General features: G+C 41.8%; 2 protein-coding genes across 2 annotated transcripts; both read right to left on the reverse strand.

The window, feature by feature from the left end:
- Nucleotides 1-402: 402 nt before the first annotated feature.
- On the reverse strand, nucleotides 403-8,708 carry LOC119729695 (sulfotransferase 1A1-like). Its single transcript, XM_038202377.1, has 6 exons — nucleotides 8,367-8,708; nucleotides 7,652-7,899; nucleotides 3,346-3,472; nucleotides 3,070-3,167; nucleotides 1,835-2,021; nucleotides 403-1,403 (listed from the first exon to the last, which is right to left on the reverse strand). The coding sequence occupies exons 1-6, from the start codon at nucleotides 8,482-8,484 to the stop codon at nucleotides 1,294-1,296; spliced, it is 888 nt and encodes a 295-aa protein (XP_038058305.1). The 5' UTR covers nucleotides 8,485-8,708; the 3' UTR covers nucleotides 403-1,293.
- A 5,130-nt stretch (nucleotides 8,709-13,838) lies between these two features.
- On the reverse strand, nucleotides 13,839-17,499 carry LOC119729737 (sulfotransferase 1A1-like). The gene is made up of 6 exons (XM_038202452.1): nucleotides 17,243-17,499; nucleotides 16,135-16,385; nucleotides 15,506-15,632; nucleotides 15,077-15,174; nucleotides 14,363-14,615; nucleotides 13,839-14,240 (listed from the first exon to the last, which is right to left on the reverse strand). Exons 1-6 carry the CDS (start codon nucleotides 17,412-17,414, stop codon nucleotides 14,131-14,133), a joined length of 1,011 nt encoding a protein of 336 aa, XP_038058380.1. The 5' UTR covers nucleotides 17,415-17,499; the 3' UTR covers nucleotides 13,839-14,130.
- Nucleotides 17,500-18,675: the final 1,176 nt, after the last annotated feature.

Below are 18,675 nucleotides of genomic sequence, written 5' to 3' on the forward strand. Positions count from 1 at the left end.
CGTCGCGCCGGCAGATACTATCAAATATTTATAGCACTGTTATGTACAAGCACCGATCATGGAGGGGGAATCCCCAGATCTGTCAAACAATTTTTTCATAGATATTACCTTTAAAACAATGTGAACCCCCCTACTCCGACACCCCAAACAATCTATACTGGTAATAACTTGTGCACAATATACGGACAGAGGCAGCTTGGTCGTGGGGTATTTTGTACGCTATTCTGTAACAATATAGTGTTATAATCATCGGATTTGAACGGCGCTAAAATTGATAGTATGGTGCACGAGCTTCCCCCTCCCCATTGATTTTCGGAGGTCAAAATGTCCAGAGAAAAAAAAACCTGTCTACAATGCAGATTTTCTTTTTTGCTAATGAACTCTCTCTCTCCCCCCCCCCCCCCCCCCTGCAGAACTGTCTGGTTCCGCCTCTGTCGTCTGTTGTGTTCCACGCTTTTGGCGGGTCATTTATATTCATCATCAGACGTTTTTCAAGATGTCAAAATGCCACTTATGAACGGACGAGCCATCAGCTGATCTTGGTCGTGGCCCACAGGCCTTCCCACATTCTGGGGCCTCCAACAATAATTGCTTACCCCATTTCATTCTTTCATTCTACATGACCTACAGAAACTTCATTTGGGTCAAAATAGTGATAAGTTGATATCACATTTCACATCAATGTACCAACTTACGTCAGAGGCGGATCTATAGTAACTTTTGCTGGGGTGGGGCTGGGAGGAGCGGGAGTGGTTCAGGTCCGTCAGATTCAGGCCCGTCGGATACATAACCACTGCAGAATATTTTCACTTTATTGTGTCAGAGCAGGGGAGGGGTTCGACCCCCCAACCCCCTCTGGATCCGCAACTGCATGTCACTGACAGTAAAAGGCAAGTGTGTAAAAGCCCCATGTTATAAGCATTGAATGTATAGGTAGGCCCTATATGAATATGTATACAATTAAAAAATTAAAAAGTAATCAAAAATGGTTAGATATTTGAAAGTATTTGGCCCCTGTCTAACGGCGGATGGGGGGGGGGGTGCCAACGAGAGCCATGACCCCGCCCCACCCCACCCCCATTTTTTAATTTTTTTTTTAAGTGACGATGCAAAATACGGCAGCCGCTGCGTACACCACCCACAAATCTCAACAAAAGCAATACATTTTTTTCGGGAAACAACGGGTTTTTTTCCCTCCCCCCAACAAAAGTGTGTTCTGGATCCGCCCTTGTCTTTGATTCGTCGTATTTGACAATACATGTATTAACACCATGGGAACAGCTATCTTGAATTCTACTCGAATTGTATCTTCAGTCCTGATCCCGCCATTTTCTCTCGAAAGATTTCATCCAAGGCCTCGTTTTGGGCGACGGTGAACTTTGTCTTCCAGTCGCCAACGATCCCTGCAAAACAAATTACAAATTTTCCAATACTCTTTCAATCAAAGTAAAATTTGTACCTATAATTGCAATTATACAATAACGAATTTTACACAGTTTCAGATGTTTTCTGATGACAGCTGATCTTTAACAGCGTTAACAGTCTTCAGCTATCCCTTTGATTTCATATATTCTAAGCAAAACTACGAAAAATTTGAATGACAAACGAGAAGAGCTCTCTTGTAAAGACGCAGTTTCTTAAATAGAACAACTAAATTTGTCCTAAATTTTCTCCAAATTATTTTGAACGACATCGTTTCAAAGATAAAACAGAAAATCTCCTTAATCTTTCAACTGAAACCCCAAATCTTAAATGGGAGACTTTTGTCCTAAAACTTTGAGTCGTTCAGAGTTAGTAAGTTATTTCTCACTAAAGCAAAACCAAAAACATTCACCTTTCCTGAAAACCTGCCCAACGCTTATGTTTGCAGGTTCGTCTCTCGGATCTTCGTCTGTACTCCTGCCTTGAAATCGCTGACTCATGTCACCCATACTGCAAGACTTACAGATGTTATTGATAGCATCTTCAGAGAGAGGTTTGTTCAAGAAATGGGCGATTTGAGTCACGGCCGTCTTGATGTCCTAAAGGAGAAGGAATACCAGTAACGATGATGAATGAGTGCATTGGGTCTAGACAGCCAGGCGAATAGATGGATGGACGGACGTAAGAACGTAAAGACTGACAGACAAACGGATAAGCTGACACACTAATAATCTGGGAGGCTAATCATCGCTTACTCGCAGCTGAGAAGCTGAATAGTTGAAGGACGCGGCTACAACGTGGTAAAGCCAACGGCGTGTAAAAGGCGCCTTTGTCAGCACGCATACGACCCATGTCTTGACCACGGAGCACAAGCTAGTTCAAAAAGTGTTGCTTTTTTCAGATGGAGAAAACCAGTACTCTTTGTAATAGACAATGGCCATGGCGCCTGGTCTATTACATCTGAGCAGATTCGCTGACAACCGCATCATGACCTCTAGATTTTGACTATTCAGCGGGTGCTTTCTATATCGGGTCTTCGGTCATTCACCCGTTGCGTGTCATGGACATGGATACAAACACTGTGTCACGCGCTCTGTGTCATGTTACGCGATATGCGCCCGGCTGTTGTTGTACAACAAAACACTGCACTCGATTTGACCAATCAAACCATTAGTCCTGATTTGGGAATGAAATGACGTCACGATTTATTAAAGTCGACTTCGATTTGCTGGCGCGCGGCTTGCATATTTGCATGTTTAGACATATCAGACGTTATACAGGATACTTGGCTCCGTGCAAAACGGGTGATATTCAGACTAAAAATCTAGAGGGCCCGGAGAAAAATCCTCGTGGCACAGGAGAGAATCAACGCATGCAATACTCTATACTCACATGTTCCGGGCCGGGTATCAAACCCTGGCACAGTGGTGAGAGGCGAGCGCTTTACGCACAAGCCACCGATGCCGCCCAAACGAAATGAACAAGACATAAATGTCTGAGTTGTCCAGAAAAAAATTCCTTCGTTTTTGAGCTACTGTTTCCATACACTAAATAGGGTTGAGCCATTTCCAGCTCGATTTCAAGTGATGATGTTGTGCATAAGACATCTGAAGACATGTGGAGACATCTAAGAATTTTGAAACTGACCTGCTTCATATCCTCATATTTTATGAAAAGGAAGTTGTTGTCGTGCCGATGCTTGTTCCAAAAATCGAGAATGTGATCAAACCACGAACCGTACACCGCTAGAACAAAAAGACAAAACTGGTAATTCTTTTCATGCATTCAAACAGAATGAGTAAATCGACCGTGCAGTGATAACTTTGTAAAACACCGTAGGAACAGGTGGCTAGGATATCAGATTGTATAGTATTAGTAAAGAGGAATATTTGCGTTAAATCATTATTGAGATATTACACTTACTTTCTCCATTCAGATACTTTTGGAAAAAGTAATCCCAGTCTTCCAAGTTCGGGTCAAACTTCCAAGGTTTGACATAGTGCCACATCGATACGGCTACGTCTTTTGGATTGCGAATGACAAACACAACCTGTGCAGAACATAATGAAAGTAAAGCGCACTGCTATATTTAGTTTTTTTTTGTCATCAATGCAATGCACTACAATATGCCTGCGATAATTATAACGTTGAATAGATTTTCGGCCTTTGGCCGCATTGCTATTTTTAGTTCGTTGTTGAGCTAGGACAGGAGCTTACACATGTCACTCGGTGGTCGGTCGGTCTGTCCCCGGAAATAGGGCCCTGTAAGTTTTCCACAAAATATAACTACCAAATTTTAATTTAAAAAAAAAAGCCAACTAAATTAATTAAATATTTAACAACAATTGGGAAAGATGTTTGTAAATGGAGGCAGAATATGTGCAGTAAATGTGATAGTCACTTGGTATACATCTAACGTATCATTGACGTTCCATAATAATTATGTGCCATCGGCGTCGCATTTTTAGGCAACGCATTTTTTAGCTCTGGCACTGAGGGGTCATTTTGATGGATTTCATGCAAGACTTTCACCCTATGCAAGACGGCCAGGGCTTATTGTGCACTAGCTTGCACTTGTTAGTCTTTAGCGTATAGTACGACCTAAAACTACATGATCAGTACAGGTCATGTACACGTTGGCCCTGTGACACTTCACAAAATCTGTTTAAAGAGAGAAGACGACGTTACAGGTCATAATATAGTACTCTAGGATGAGTCAGTGGGTATATCCGGTTCGTAAGTGTGACATCATTTTCAGTTAACTATGCGTACTACACACGGTGTACAGCACTGGAATCAATGGAACCGAAAGTAGTGCAAAGTGGCGTGTTTAGCCAATGGGCACTTGTATTCAGTGGTGCGCGCGCGTGTATGACGCAGTCATTTACGAATCGGATACCAGTGAAGTCGAGATTGATCGGAACGCCGCTATTAGTCAGTGGGCTTGTGGAGGCCCATATGCAATTTCGGGTACACTCTTTGAAACTCTAAGGATCACTAGAGAATACCTCAAGAAGTTCCAAACCACTTGATGCCAATTTTTCTGACCCTTTTGTGGGCGTGACCATGATCTTAAAAAGTGGGGGGCATCGCGCGCAAAAAAATATTTAAAAAAATGTTACTTTTCATTTTCGCATTTGGAAAGTTCACCCAAGTGCTACATCACAAGAAAAAAAAATCCACAGTTTTGCCTCTTTTCGGGGTGGGGCAACATTTTAAAAAGTTGGGGTCACATGTCGCTAACAGAAAATCGACCTGTAAAATGCAATCTTGAGGTTTTTTGTTTTTGTTTTTGTTTTTGTTTCTATCCATTATAATTTGGCAAGGAAAAAACGTTTACATGTCATCATAAATTCTTTGGCTCTCATTTAGGGGGCGTGTCACACTTTTTTCATAAAAAGGGGGCATACAGGTATTCCAAAAGGAAGCTTGTGCGAGCCCATATGGATTATTGCACATTCTTTCAAACTCTCACAAACACCTCTGGACACCTCAACAAGTGACAATCTGCTCCACCCCACTCCCCCCCCCCCCCATTGGCCATTAAAATGGCAGCCGTTTTTAACATATCTGGCATATTGTACACATACATGTACAAATGGACAAATAATCAATTTTATGAGAGATTTATGTTTTGATATACAGTGAAATCTCGATAAGTCAAACTTTGAGAGAATGGGCTCAAAATGTGAGCTAAGCTGAGTTTTGAGTCAAGCAGGGTTGTATATCACTGTTATACAACTGAAGGGAATAATTAGTCTTTGTTTGACTTAACAGGAGGTTTGGTTTTACTCTTAATATTGAACTTTGTCATTTTCAAACAAAATTTCCAATGACCGAGTACCACATTTAATAATATCATTTTTATAAATGAAGTGAAGATAAATAAATGTGAAGTTAAAAAGGCTATTGCAGTTTGTGTGTAAAAAACGAGGTCAACATTGTTGTCAGGACAAAATAAACTACAGTGAAATCTCAAAATGTCAAACTGTTGATAACTCAAACCTCCTGTTAAGTCAAACAAGGACTTTATTCCATTCTATAACAGTGATATACAACCCTGCTTAGGCCAAAAAAGTCTCCGGTTTCTGGTATGGAGCTTGCCCAAAAAGTGGTGCGGCGACGCGGCTTTTTTTTTTTTTTTTACCTGATTTTTTTGCTTCAAATGTCGGCTGATGACTGCAAATGGTGCCCGACTAAACTTAGTGCAAATATTATGGGAGTCCAGAGAGGCCACATAAAGCTTATTCTCGACCATAACCCAATCTAAAAACACATTAAAATTGTGCAGCAGCATGATTCCAGTCAAACCAGTGAGTTTGGCGGTTTTGAGACATCATCTTTCATTGAAAAAAAACTTTTTCATTTTGCCGACGCGCATGGCAACGGCGACGCGCGCGCATACCAGAATTATTTTCTGTCATGTTTTATTTTCAATGAAATAGTTTTTAAAAAATGAATAACATAATATAAATACATTTGCGGGGTGAATATACAAGAGAGGTCACACACTGAAAAAAGGCGCTCTCTCTTGCCCACAATATTTCAAAAAAGGCGTATATGGACCTTACAGGTAGCAGTCATCAAGGCAATACATTTGTCTTGCTGTGACATACCAGAAATAAACCTTTTAAGCACTCATTGTTACTGAATTAAAATAACAAATGATGCCATATAAGACGGCCGCTATACTCATAAAGTCTACCCATGAGGTCTAAGAAATACGAAGGTTAAGGAATAAGTCAATCTGGCATGAAATGTCATCATGGCCTACGTCAAAGTGCAAATGCTCAAAACGCTGCTCCGTCCCATAAATTCAAACTTTTATTTTTCGATTCATTGACATTCAACGGTTGTATTCAAAAATGCTATCAAAAGCTTGGAAAACACAACGACTATCCTCTATCAATAGAATTTCTGTAGAAATATAACTATGCAGTTTTTCTAGTATATATTTTCCTGCTCAGTCTTGCAAATGACTTTGTATTTCGTAAATCTTTCAGAAATTTGAGATAATTAACACACTGTTATAATGCAACTCAAAATAATTATAATATACACGATTGCATGTAATTGTCGCACAGATTTTTCATATTATTCAGGGAATTATTGTAATTGAGGGAATTATTGTTGTTAATGTATTTTTACTCTGTTGGACGGTTTTTAATCAAATTTGGTATACTACTTTTAATTGGATAGTTGTATGTTTGGGAGACAGGTGTTTTTACCAATTAATCTGAATAAATAAAGTATTATTCCATCCTGTATGCTCATTGTCTCTGTCCCTTTGCCAGATTCATGATATTGTTTCTCATTCAGTGCACATCACCGGGGTTCGTTTCATTCCCTTTAACGCGTTTCTATCATTCCGTTCCCCCTGTGAGCGTCCTTCGTTTTTCTTCTAAGGCCAAAAAAGTCTCCGGTTTCTGGTATGGAGCTTGCCCAAAAAGTGGTGTGGCGACGCGGCTTTTTTTTTTTTTACCTGATTTTTTTGCTTCAAATGTCGGCTGATGACTGCAAATGGTGCCCGACTAAACTTAGTGCAAATATATGGGAGTCCAGAGAGGACACATAAAGCTTATTCTCGACCATAACCCAATCTAAAAACACGTTAAAATTGTGCAGCAGCATGATTCTAGTCAAACCAGTGAGTTTGGCGGTTTTGAGACATCATCTTTCGTTGAAAAAAAAACGTTTTCATTTTGCCGACGCGCATGGCTACGGCGACGCGCGCGCATACCAGAAACCGGAGACTTTTTTTTTGGCCTTAACTCAAAACTCTGTTTTCCACACCAAATTATAAGGCATTGTAACAAATACAAAACAAAACAAAAAAGCTCAAGATTGCCTGTTACAGGTCGATTTTCTGTTAGCAACGTGTGCCCCCACTTATTTAAAAGGTTGCCCCACCCCTAAAAGAGGCACAATTGTGGATTTTTTTTCTTGTGATGTAGCACTTGAGTTAACTGTCCAAATGTGAAAAAGAATTTTTTTTTTTTTTAAATAATTTTTTACGCGCGAAACCCCCCCCCACTGTTTAAAATCATGGCCACGCCCACAAAAGGGTCAGAAAAAATGGCATCAAGTGGTTTTGAACTTCTTGAGGTATCCTCTAGTGATCCCGAGAGTTTCAAAGAATGTACCCGAAATTGCATATGGGGGGGGGGGTCATTTTCGACCGTAAGCCCACTGACTATATGCGGCGCTATAGGATCTACTTGTGACTTACTTTCCCCTTGCCCTGGTAGATTTGTGAAGGCATCCGTTCTTCTGTGAGATGCGTCATGATTACTCGAGGGGCCGGCCATTTTTGAATTTCTTTGTAATGCGGCGATGTCCGCCTCTCGAAGATCGGAGGCATGTCTGACCGACTGTAGTCAAACTCGGGAGGACGCGACCAATGCTCGGGGCGGTTTATGTTTTCCTCGCGCCCGCCAGCGAGGATCATATGGACCATCTCAGCTGTCCAATGTGTGCCTGATTATAGAAGAAAGATTGCAACAAAAATCTCTGCTGTTTTCACCTCGACCATTATCTCATCTGATACACTGCAGTATTGAAGGCAATAATCGTATCATGTTACTAATGTTCCCATATCACAGCATAGGCTAACAAACAGAAATAGGCCTACTTCGTCATAATTTACAATTTCAGTGACTCATAATTTATTTGATTTACTTTTTTTCTGTTTCTTCACCAAGATTGTAATATAGTAAATGGTAAATGGTTCGTTTTTCTTTCTTTTTTTTCTTTGGACGATTTTCAAACGGTAATTGATTGGACGGTATGTACACGGATCAGATCATTGGTCCAGTAACGATCCGTATTGCAATTGTGTGGTAATATTGTCATGGGCCTGGTCAAATAGTCCCAGTACTATATGACATTACACATAGGTTGAAAACAAGTAGAAAAGGCTCCGGTAACCACATCATATAGCCTACCTGATTTTGGATGTGAAACCACCCACACATCATCCTCACTGACATCGTAAGATTTCATAGCATCTAGGCACTCTTGAGTCACCATCCAGGGCCAATTGATACCGTCGATTCTGTTCATACTGAGTGTTGATGGCCCACAACTATGCAAGCGCGTTGGTTTTGTCTTTTTGAGTACAATGCACCGTCGACCTACTGGAATCCCGTCACGATCACTGTACACATATATCTATCTATATGAGAGAGTTTTACTCGGCCTCCGAGACGATGTTTGCTCATGAAAGGATCCGAGACCGCTGGCTCCCGCGACGCCAAAATCGCTCCACGTCCGTAGAAAAATGAAAAGGGTGTTTTCCGCCGGGTCGGAAACTTCGGGTCGTCCTAATTTTTCCGTAGGGCCTACAGACCGGCGATCCGTTTCGTCGATTTTTCGTGACTGCGTTTTTGCACAGGAATCGCCGTCGTGTGTGCTTTCACGTTGACTGCCTGGCCGCCCTCTGTGTTGGCTTTTCTGCGAGTCAAGACTGTGCGAGGTCAGCGGCTTCAACGTAGGGGTTCCGTTTACGTGTTCTACTTGGCCGTTCTACAACAATGTTCACCAAATAGTAATGTGGGGTGACATTGGCAACTACGTGCTCCCTCAAATGTGACTGCCTCACAAAATGCCAATTTAACAGACCAACGGGAAAATTTACAGACAGTTATACATGCCATGGTACATATTTATCATGGGCGTCAATCGGTGGGGGGCAGCGGACCCCCACCCCAACATTTTAAAGCGGGGAATACCATATCGTTTGGTCCCCCACTTTTTCTTCCCCGAATAAAAATTGTAGCCTACTGTAATAATTCTATTGCGCAACTCCAACACAAATACGCCCTACCCGATCTATGATCGGGTAAATCAGCTTGTTTATTTTAGTGTCAAAAAGCTGAACGAAATTATGCAAAGTGCACAAGCAGTGAACTATTACATGTACATGTACATTGGCTGTGTTAACTTCGTGGTTGCGGCATCGGGTATTTGTCTAACCCAATATGCCGTTTTCGTGTAATTTCCAAATGCCGTTCGATACACGAAATCGGTTTTGCTACATGTAACGTTATCACGTAGGCCTATACGCACGTGAAAATATTACGTACACGTAGGTGATGTTACGTTCGTACGTGTACGAAAATGCGAAATAAAAATCTTCATAGCTCCGATATCCCCTTTGGGACTTCGTGGCTATGCAAGACAGACGGTTTGTTTTCCATTTTGGATTAAATTTGTTTGAACAAAACCTGTCGATCATTTTCATGTTTTTAGTCCGCTGGGTGGCGCGATCGAGACAATTTGTTCCTTATGTGACTTGGCATTTTATAGGCACCAAAATCCTGACGAGCTAGACTTGAAATCAAGTCGTTAGACACTGTCGTGTTTTACCGACGAGGCCCTAATAATTACCAGCACGGAGCTAGCTGGCGCCCTATATCGTGTTTACATCCGCCATCCAAAAGGTCTTATGGGGCCGAGGACGCACGTTCCCGCGTGTTATTATGCCGAGCCTTCACGTAACCCCGGGACGGTAAGCGGTAGTCAACGCCGGTGCGGCACGCGGCGGCGCAGGCGGACTAAACCCCAACCTCGTCCCCAGGGCGTCGAGTAGTACGCACCCACCACTACCTGCTCTCTCACCCTGGTATTGGATCATTTGCATGTGCAAGATTTTTGAACACGTAATGAGGATTAGTCTGGTGCCTGCCTGTGCGTTACATTTGCGTTTGTTTTTGTATGCGGTGTCTGGGGTAAAAACAGAATCAATTCGTCGCAGCGGGGAGCATGGCGTGAGTTACGAAAACACGATTTTATTTTAATTAAACCGTTACGATCTTAACGGGACAACATGCAGTATCATATTTCATATTTAAATTAACAAATTGGAAAGGAAATGAATATTTTCGAGAAGGCGTGGGCGAATGATCGCGAAAACACGTACTGCACGTTGTGAAAAACAACAAGAAGTACACGATATAAATCCATTTCTAGCCAATTGCGGTATCGAATCAGGATACAGGAAGAAAGTTTACCATCCAGGGCTATTACTATTGAAAACGGGGTTGGAAATAAAGTAAGCACTGGGGACGAGGTTGGACTAAACCCGGTAAATTACCGACTTCATTTCAAGCCTATCCGGTTCGTATAGTGACTTCGTCATACACGCGCACGCACCACTGATTACAAGCACCCATTGGCCCAAGTGTGTTAACTTCCGGTTCCGTTCGTGCTATACTACACCGTGTGAAATATGCGTGGTTCAGTTGAGCTGACGTCACACTATCTAACCGGATCACGAGAAAGCGCTGAGGCTAGGCGTACTCACGATATTATTTTGACATTTTAAGAACTAACTCAAAATGTTGTTTTACTTACTTTAAGTCGTCTACAGTCAGTGCAAAAGGTACACAGGAAATCAAACAAGTCAAACAAATTATTAATTAATATCCTTACTTTTTGCGACTAAAATTGACGCTTAAAAAAATGACCCAAGTCAAGTTGCGGATTACGCTCATTAGATGAAAATGGAGACGAGCATGCAATCAGTGTTGGACATGTTGTACCGATGAGGGCGACATGCACTGAGTCCAAGATGGAGCTTCCTGCACATCAGGGTCTCAGAACCTTTCAGTAAGCTACATCTGTCCTCGTCGTCCGTTGTCTTGCCTTCCTTCGATCAGAATGTTATCCAAGTCATTGGCAGCTCATTACTGTGTTCTAACCCCGTACGGTACTTGTTTGCTCATTGTCTCCCCCCCCCCCCCCCCCATTATCAAGGCTCCTCCCATCGTCTCTTCTAGCTGCTAATATTAACTGGCTTGTTTATGTCGAGCTTTTGTTTTCTTTTAAAATATTTAAAAAAGACAATTGGCATTTTGTCACACTGTTTAACATCTTGAGACATACAGTGAGCATATCCAAATTGCGCTGCAAACCTATAACCTATTTTTCCATTGTTGGCGGGATCGATCGAGTCCTCAAAGCCGAGTAACGAGTACTTTAGGGGCCGAGACCAAGTACACTCTGACGAGTCCGATGTGCAGCATGCAACAAGACCGAGTACATTCGAGGCCGAGTACCGGGTCGAGTTTTATTTTGTAACATTTTATGTTCGTCTGTCGGTTTTCTATGCTGTTATGTTTACTTTTAGGTACCTTCAATGGTACTATGTATAATTAACCTGTTCATTTGTTTAATTAAACTAATAACGCACATATAGTTGCTAAATATGGCACTAACAAGTTTGAGGTCGGCAATTTCGTCTTTAAAAATCTGGGTACGTCGGGTTACCGTACACACAATTGTCCTGGAGACAACTAAACCAAAGTACAGAAAGTCGTACGCAAGAGCTCCCCAGCAAGTATCGCTGACGCCATTATGATTCCAAAATTTCTCACTGTGTCACACAGTGAAATAACTAAACAGCGTCGTTGTATTGTGAACACATAAAAGCATTCAAGTCGTGTTCTTGCACACTTTCTGCAAGTCGACATAGATATCCTTGAACCACTGCCCCTGCTTTGCATAACATGTGCACATGAATGAACGATTGACTTTTATTCAATGAAATTTCTATGTACAGTCACCAGACTCTATTCAGTAAAGTCCCCTTCAAAACGAAAGTAAACAATCCTCGTGCATAACGCACGGCTACACCATCGTACAGTCTGTCAGGGACACCAACAAGTAACAAAACAACAACAAAAATTTAAAATTGATAAATATGAAATTCGGACTCTTTTTCCCTTGTATTGGTTAAACCCTCTCACGTGACCGGTCCCTCTCCTAATTATCTATGCATGAGCATGAGCAAAACCACCAAAGAGTCCGTATTTCATAAAACCTAAATTCATGCTACACCGGCCGAAAGACGCGCGACGCGAAACAATTGATGAGACAGAATAAGGACGAGCTTGGTAAGGTTGATAGCTCGTAGTGACTCTGAATAGTCAACTGCTCGGTACATAAGAATGATTGTAGAAAAGAGTTACGTAACAGCGTTCATGTGTATAGCGCGATGCTGATGCATCTTTCGTGCAGCTATGAAACACAAAGTAACTCTCCCACTGCGGAAATAAGATTATGTTTTAAACGAAAAGAAAAGCACCTACTGAAACAGCCTAGTTGTTAAGCTGTCTGACAGCGGACCCAGAGTTAGGGGTTCGAACCCGCTTGGTGTCATTTTTTAGTTTTCGATGCCCGCGGTTCTGTCATTTAAGAGTATTAATTTCTCGTCGTCATTTACCAACAGCAGTTAGCTCGGTCGGTCGGTAAGCTGACTCACAAGTTGGGACTGTCTGCGAAGTCCAGGTTGGCATCTGCGTATAGGTACGGGGTTCTTTTGCTGACTCGGCAGCAAGGCTTAGGGTGCCACCTCGTTTCCTCCCTTTATGGTGCCTGACTTTCGAGTTACATGGATGGACAGGGAAGGAGGTGTGGTGGGCCGGGTACCGAGTCCCGGAAGAGTTCTATATTGGAAGTCGGTAAGGGGCTCATTGAGTTAGGGTCATAAGTCCGACTCCTGAAGACTTGGCCATCGCCACATAACTTTTTGTTTTATTTTCTTTCTTTTCTATTGGAGGACAATTGCAAGAATGATTAATTTGTTATTGAGAGCTTGTACTGTAATCGTTCGAAATTAATGTTTAAATTGCTCGAGAATACAAAATTCAATCCAGCTATAATGTTTTTATTTCATTGTCGTAAAACTGCATGTACATGCTCAGTACCTTGCGCATTCCTTGTTCAGGCATGTTCCCTAATCCCAGACTGCAGGGGGGGGTCTTTAAATCCTATATAGTGGAATTCTTTATATGCGAGTGCGAAGCCCTGAAGGCGTGGGGTCCGGGGACGCTTAAGAGCCACGGGAAATGTTTGGATTGCAGATGCTCTGTGGCGCAAATATCAAAATTGTAGCTTGACTCTCTATCAAAATATGGCCTCGTTATTTTGAGTCGTCACTAATAAGAATCAGCTCAATTCGTAACTGCCTGCGAGCGACGGAGCACGTGCTTGTGTTTTGCACAGCTGTTGCTGTCAACGCCCGTACATGAGGCAACTTCGCGCGGCAGCTTGTGCCGATATGACAGAATGTACGATCTTTTGCCATGGGTTGCAGAACCTGATTTTAGCTTCGCGGAGTTTTGGGCAGCGGTGTTTATTATTTACATTCTCCAGTTTGTTCTTTTTCCCTCTTCCTTTTCCCCTTCCTTCTCCATTATTCGGAACACTAGTGCCTAGGGCCTACGAAACATTTAATCCGGGCCTGCGTGGAGACATTTCTTTGTTCTCGTGTACTACAAGTTTGAGTTTCAATATCTAGTTTCAAAATGCTCCTTTTTTGATAACCAGAATGAATTACCTTGGGTGAAATTCGGACTTAATATCACTTACATAAAATACTTCAATCTGCGACGCATCAACTCACCTTGGAAATTCCTAGTTTTTGAGTAAAATCCATATATCTATTTCGTGATAACCTTGTGGAGACGAAATTGCCATGTGGAGACGTATACCATCTTTCGTTCCCTATTATACACATGTCTTCACAGGATACCATGTATCAGATCGTATCGCTATTATACGCCCTAAACGCAAAACATCGTTCATGATAATAAAAAAAACGTGCAAAACTACCCTTTGTAAGCTATTCTCAAAGTTCACGAGCAGTGCCTTGAGTGCCATTTCAGAAGTGTTGCGCTCATTCAAATCGAGATCGAGGAAAAACATTCACTCGAACTGTATCTTCAAACCCGATCCCTTCATTTCCTTTCGGAAGACTTCGTCGAAAGCCTCGTTTTGGGCGACGGTGAACATCGACTTCCAGTCGCCAACGATTCCTGAAAGAATGGAGCCAAAAATTAATCACGATGGAGTAATAGTTAGACAAGCTTTTATAATGCACGAGATGTAGCTTCAGCTTGACTTCAAACTCTCACATTCTGATGCAGGTCAAATGTACCTTTCCTCATCGTTGCTGGAGCTCCGATCTTTTCGCTTGCGCGTGCGGCGGGCACGAGTGTTTCACTAGGACCGGGAGGGGGCGCCCTTGCGTCAGCGTTTGGCACTCCTGACTTTGCTGCTGGGGCGGTGTTGACATGGAAACGCTGTTTCATGCTCTTCACGCTGCTGAAGTCAACGACCCTGTTGAGGGTGTCCTCCGAGAGAGGCTTCCCTAGGAAATCGGCGATTTGAACGACGGCCCCTTTGAGATCCTTGGGGAAAATGAAAGGTGCCCAACTAATATTAACCATATAATGTTTGTAAATCGAATAGTTGAAATTCATGGGAGGGGGCCTAAAATGCGAATTATTTTCTTCATGAACTTTAATGCTTGCATTTTGTATCACTAGTGTCATCACCCTCTTGCGTCGAATAATGTCCAGACCCTACCTCTCTTCCGAACTTTCACGCCAGTCAAAAATGTCGAAAACAAGGAATAACATTCCGCTACTGTCTAAGTAATTTTGTTTTAATATGACGTGTGCAATTAGTGTCAACAGTGTTGTTTTTGATCCCCAAATCAGTACAGAATTGTTGGACTAGTTTCAAGGCAACAGGTTTACCAATTTCGTTTAACAGGTACACCAATACATGTAATTGTGTACAAAGTTCACTCTAGAAACAGAGCACATGTATATTATTTAACATTGGGTCAACATTATTTTGCACCAACCTTTTTCATATCCTCGTACATCAGAAAGAGAAAGTTTTTGTCGTGCCGATGTTTCTTCCAAAAGCCAGACACGTAGGAAAACCACGTGCCATATGTACCTAGATGAAAATAATAACATTGGCCTATCACAAATCATAAACACACTTACAAACAATAAAATCAAAGAGTGATTCAGATGAAGGCTATCAAAGAACTGGAAAATTAATTCACATTGAATAGTCATGCAGAGTTTGTGTACTCTAAAAAAAACCACCTGTTTCGGAAAGTGCATAATACATATTCTGGTTATCAATTAGGGAACTAGCTAGCTAGGTATAACATAGTGAATTGGCTGTGAAAAGGATCTATTCACACGGTAGCCATGCCGATTCAATCCGAAGAAGTCATCCCCCATCTCCCCAATAAATAAAAATTAAAGAAAAAACATACCGGCTCCCGACAGATATTCTTGGAGAAAAGTATCCCAGTCTTCGTATCGGGGTCCGAAGCCCTTCGCTCTCGAAAAGTGCCATTTGGACACTATAGCGTCCTTAGGGTTTCTGATGACGAAAATAACCTACAACCAGCGAGAAATTTAACAAAACTATGAAAACTGAAGTTGTTCACAGAGAATACGCAGAGTTCATTAAGAGAAGAGTTGTTTTAGCAACTATGTAAATATTATTATCATCCTAATTGGAATGATCTTCAACCTTGATTTCTTGACTCAAGTGATTGGAATGAGCCAGCTTGTGTTTGCGATAAAGAGGCACAAACTGCCGTTAATCTTCGTGTATTGGTGGTACCACACATCAAGTTGGAACGTAAATTTCGGATGTCATAAATACTAAGCAAGAACTCTAAAGGCTCAAAATCATTCAAGTTTTTCAATGTCTAAAATGGACGTAAATTCGTTCCCACGATGCGCTGCTGGTCAAGACAAACACTGCGCCCCCGACAGCTTTTCTTCATTGTGAATAGTTCTAATTGATTGATTAAGGAGAAAGACAAAACGAAAACAATAAAGGGTGAAAGAGCTCCCCCTTGTGCTTGATATTAAAGCCCTTAGCCTATTATACCTTTCCTTTGCCCTGGTAGATTTGGGCCGGCATCAGTTCCTCCGTAACGTGCGTCATAATGACACGTGGTGCCTTCCATGTTAACATCTCCTTGTATTGCGGGACAGGTTTAGGTCTCGGTCCCGGGCCTGAACCCAAATTGGCCTCCGTGAAATCAAACTCGGCTGGCACTGATTGCTGACTTCGGTCGATTGTCTGCTCGTTGCCGTCGGCTAGAATCAGGTTAACTATCTCCATTACCCAATGGGAACCTGTCAAAGAGATCCGTGTCAAGCAATCTGAGTCAGTCTTGGTACATGACCTTAACATTAGGTGGAAATGCCTCCCTAATATTCTGTTCACACTGACAGGTAGGGGCGCTGAATACGTCACGTGTTCCAGTTGGCTGTCTTGTTTTTGTTTTGATTGTTTGTTTGTTTGTTTGTTTGTTTTGTTGGGGTGTTTTTTTTCAGCAACCAAGTTCATTCACGGAACATAATGCTCATGAGGTGGTTGTAACGCATAACTGTTGTCGGATCGGCTTTATTTCTCCTTCAAAAAATAATCATCTAAAGCCCTGAATCAGAAGAAAAGTACATTTGTTCTGATTGTTCTGAGTAAACACGATAAAAAGAATAAAATGATATTTTGGAATAAATATGTTCGATAGGACTCGAACCTAGGCAGTCATTAAAAAAAACACGACTAATTAAACCACTAGCGGTCACGCCGCCAATTCGATCTCTCTTTGGAGTGAAAACCTTCTAAAAAGTTTCACAAATCACCCAATGTATTTGAATCAGCTGTCATACTTTACTCATGCTTATTATGGCCAATGACTTTCCCCATTTGACAACAAAAAAGAAGTCATTGCCCCATTACCAGCTCAAAAAGTAGACTCGGGCAGCATGCGTCAGATATTGTGTACGACACCGGTGGTAGTTCTCAGGCCGGGGTGATCAGTTTTACAGAACGCAGTAAATTTATATGAATGATTTTGTAATTGAAAAAAAAATGCCAAGCTCAACATCAAATACTATTAATATATGTATATTAAATGAGTCGTCAGCAAAATCCAGCATGGTACTATGTCCGTAAAAATCCTCTCCTGTGTTTGTCCTCAGCCTACCTGATTTGGGGTACGTGGTCACCCACACATCATCCTCCCAGACATCGTAGGTTTTCAGTGCATCCAGACATTCCTGTGTGACCATAGTGGGCCAGTTCAGGCCTTCCATCTGTCTCGTGCCTTGTCGCTGAGGCGGGGCGTCTACGATACCATTCTGGTAATGTTCCGCCATTTTGTTTTCCCTGCAATCAGTGGGATTAATCTGACATATCTCAGTGCACAGATTTATATTTGAGCCCCGTTCTTCAAGGCCTTTATTGAACACTGAAAAGCACCTTGCACTTTGCTCAACGATACGACGGAAGTATTAGTCTTTGGCCAAGACTGACTTTGGTTGTTATTCCTCTAATACAGCCGAGCCCTAACAAGTGTTTTAAAGCCGCTGCGATATTTGAGGGCGCTATCATCAAGATGAATCAAATCCTGTCTTGGGAACCTCGGCAGCGCTACCCAGAAAATCCCGAGCATACCTCATACGCGTGCATCAGCTTGAATGCAGTGCGCGTTGATAACATATCAAACCAGGCTTGGGCCGATACTACAGAGGCAAAGGCCACCGTCAAGTTTATTTGTGTCTAGTAAACACTGGATGACATTGGATTTGACCTATGCCAATGGCTCGGGGTCCGTACAGTGTTCGACTGCAGTGCTTGTGCAGAATGCTGACGCATGCTTGTTAATAATACACGTCAGTACGACGTGATGTCGTTAGTACGAGTAGATATGTGCTGAAGCATGCTTGTTGATAATACACTGAAAATAATACAAATGATACCGAAACAAGTTGCACGTTTGTACATGTACAACTTGTGGTTCACACTCAACTTACACGTTTACAAAAGTGCATTTTTTCGGGATCAATTAATTGTCAATAATTGCATAATTTCATTCACATTTTCACCGTTTTGGGCCAAATAAAGTGTATGGCTGGCAGTGTTGGAGTACATGTACTCGTACTCGAGTACAACTCGAGTACACTCAAGTACTCGGCCCGTACTCGACTATCAGTGCTCGAAAATTATTTCGACCCGGCCCGTTCTCGTTCTTTGTACTCGAATTTGATTCATGAATCCTCAGTGCTACAAAAAGCGCATTAATTGTCCGTATACCTATATAGGGATATCTTGGGAATTTTACACAAACAATATTTTATGTGATCGGAATGCCTTGCCTTTTCACGTGCGTGTCATGTGTATATGTACTGCTTACTGTACATATTTTTCCCCCTAATATTATGCTGTGTGTGTGGTTGAACCATTGAAGTCCGTGTCGTTCCTTTCGCCCAATTTTGTTGGTGTCAGCCTTAATAAAATTGTTGGTGTTAACCATTTTGTTAAAAAGAATTGAATTGCAATTGGGTTTAATTGTTTTATATAACTTAAGTTAATTTTGTTCTTTTTCCTTAATTTATTCACTCGCTTATTCATTTATTC

The sequence above is a fragment of the Patiria miniata genome, unplaced genomic scaffold, assembly GCF_015706575.1.
Source record: "Patiria miniata isolate m_02_andy unplaced genomic scaffold, ASM1570657v1 HiC_scaffold_21, whole genome shotgun sequence".
Lineage (NCBI taxonomy): Eukaryota > Metazoa > Echinodermata > Asteroidea > Valvatida > Asterinidae > Patiria > Patiria miniata.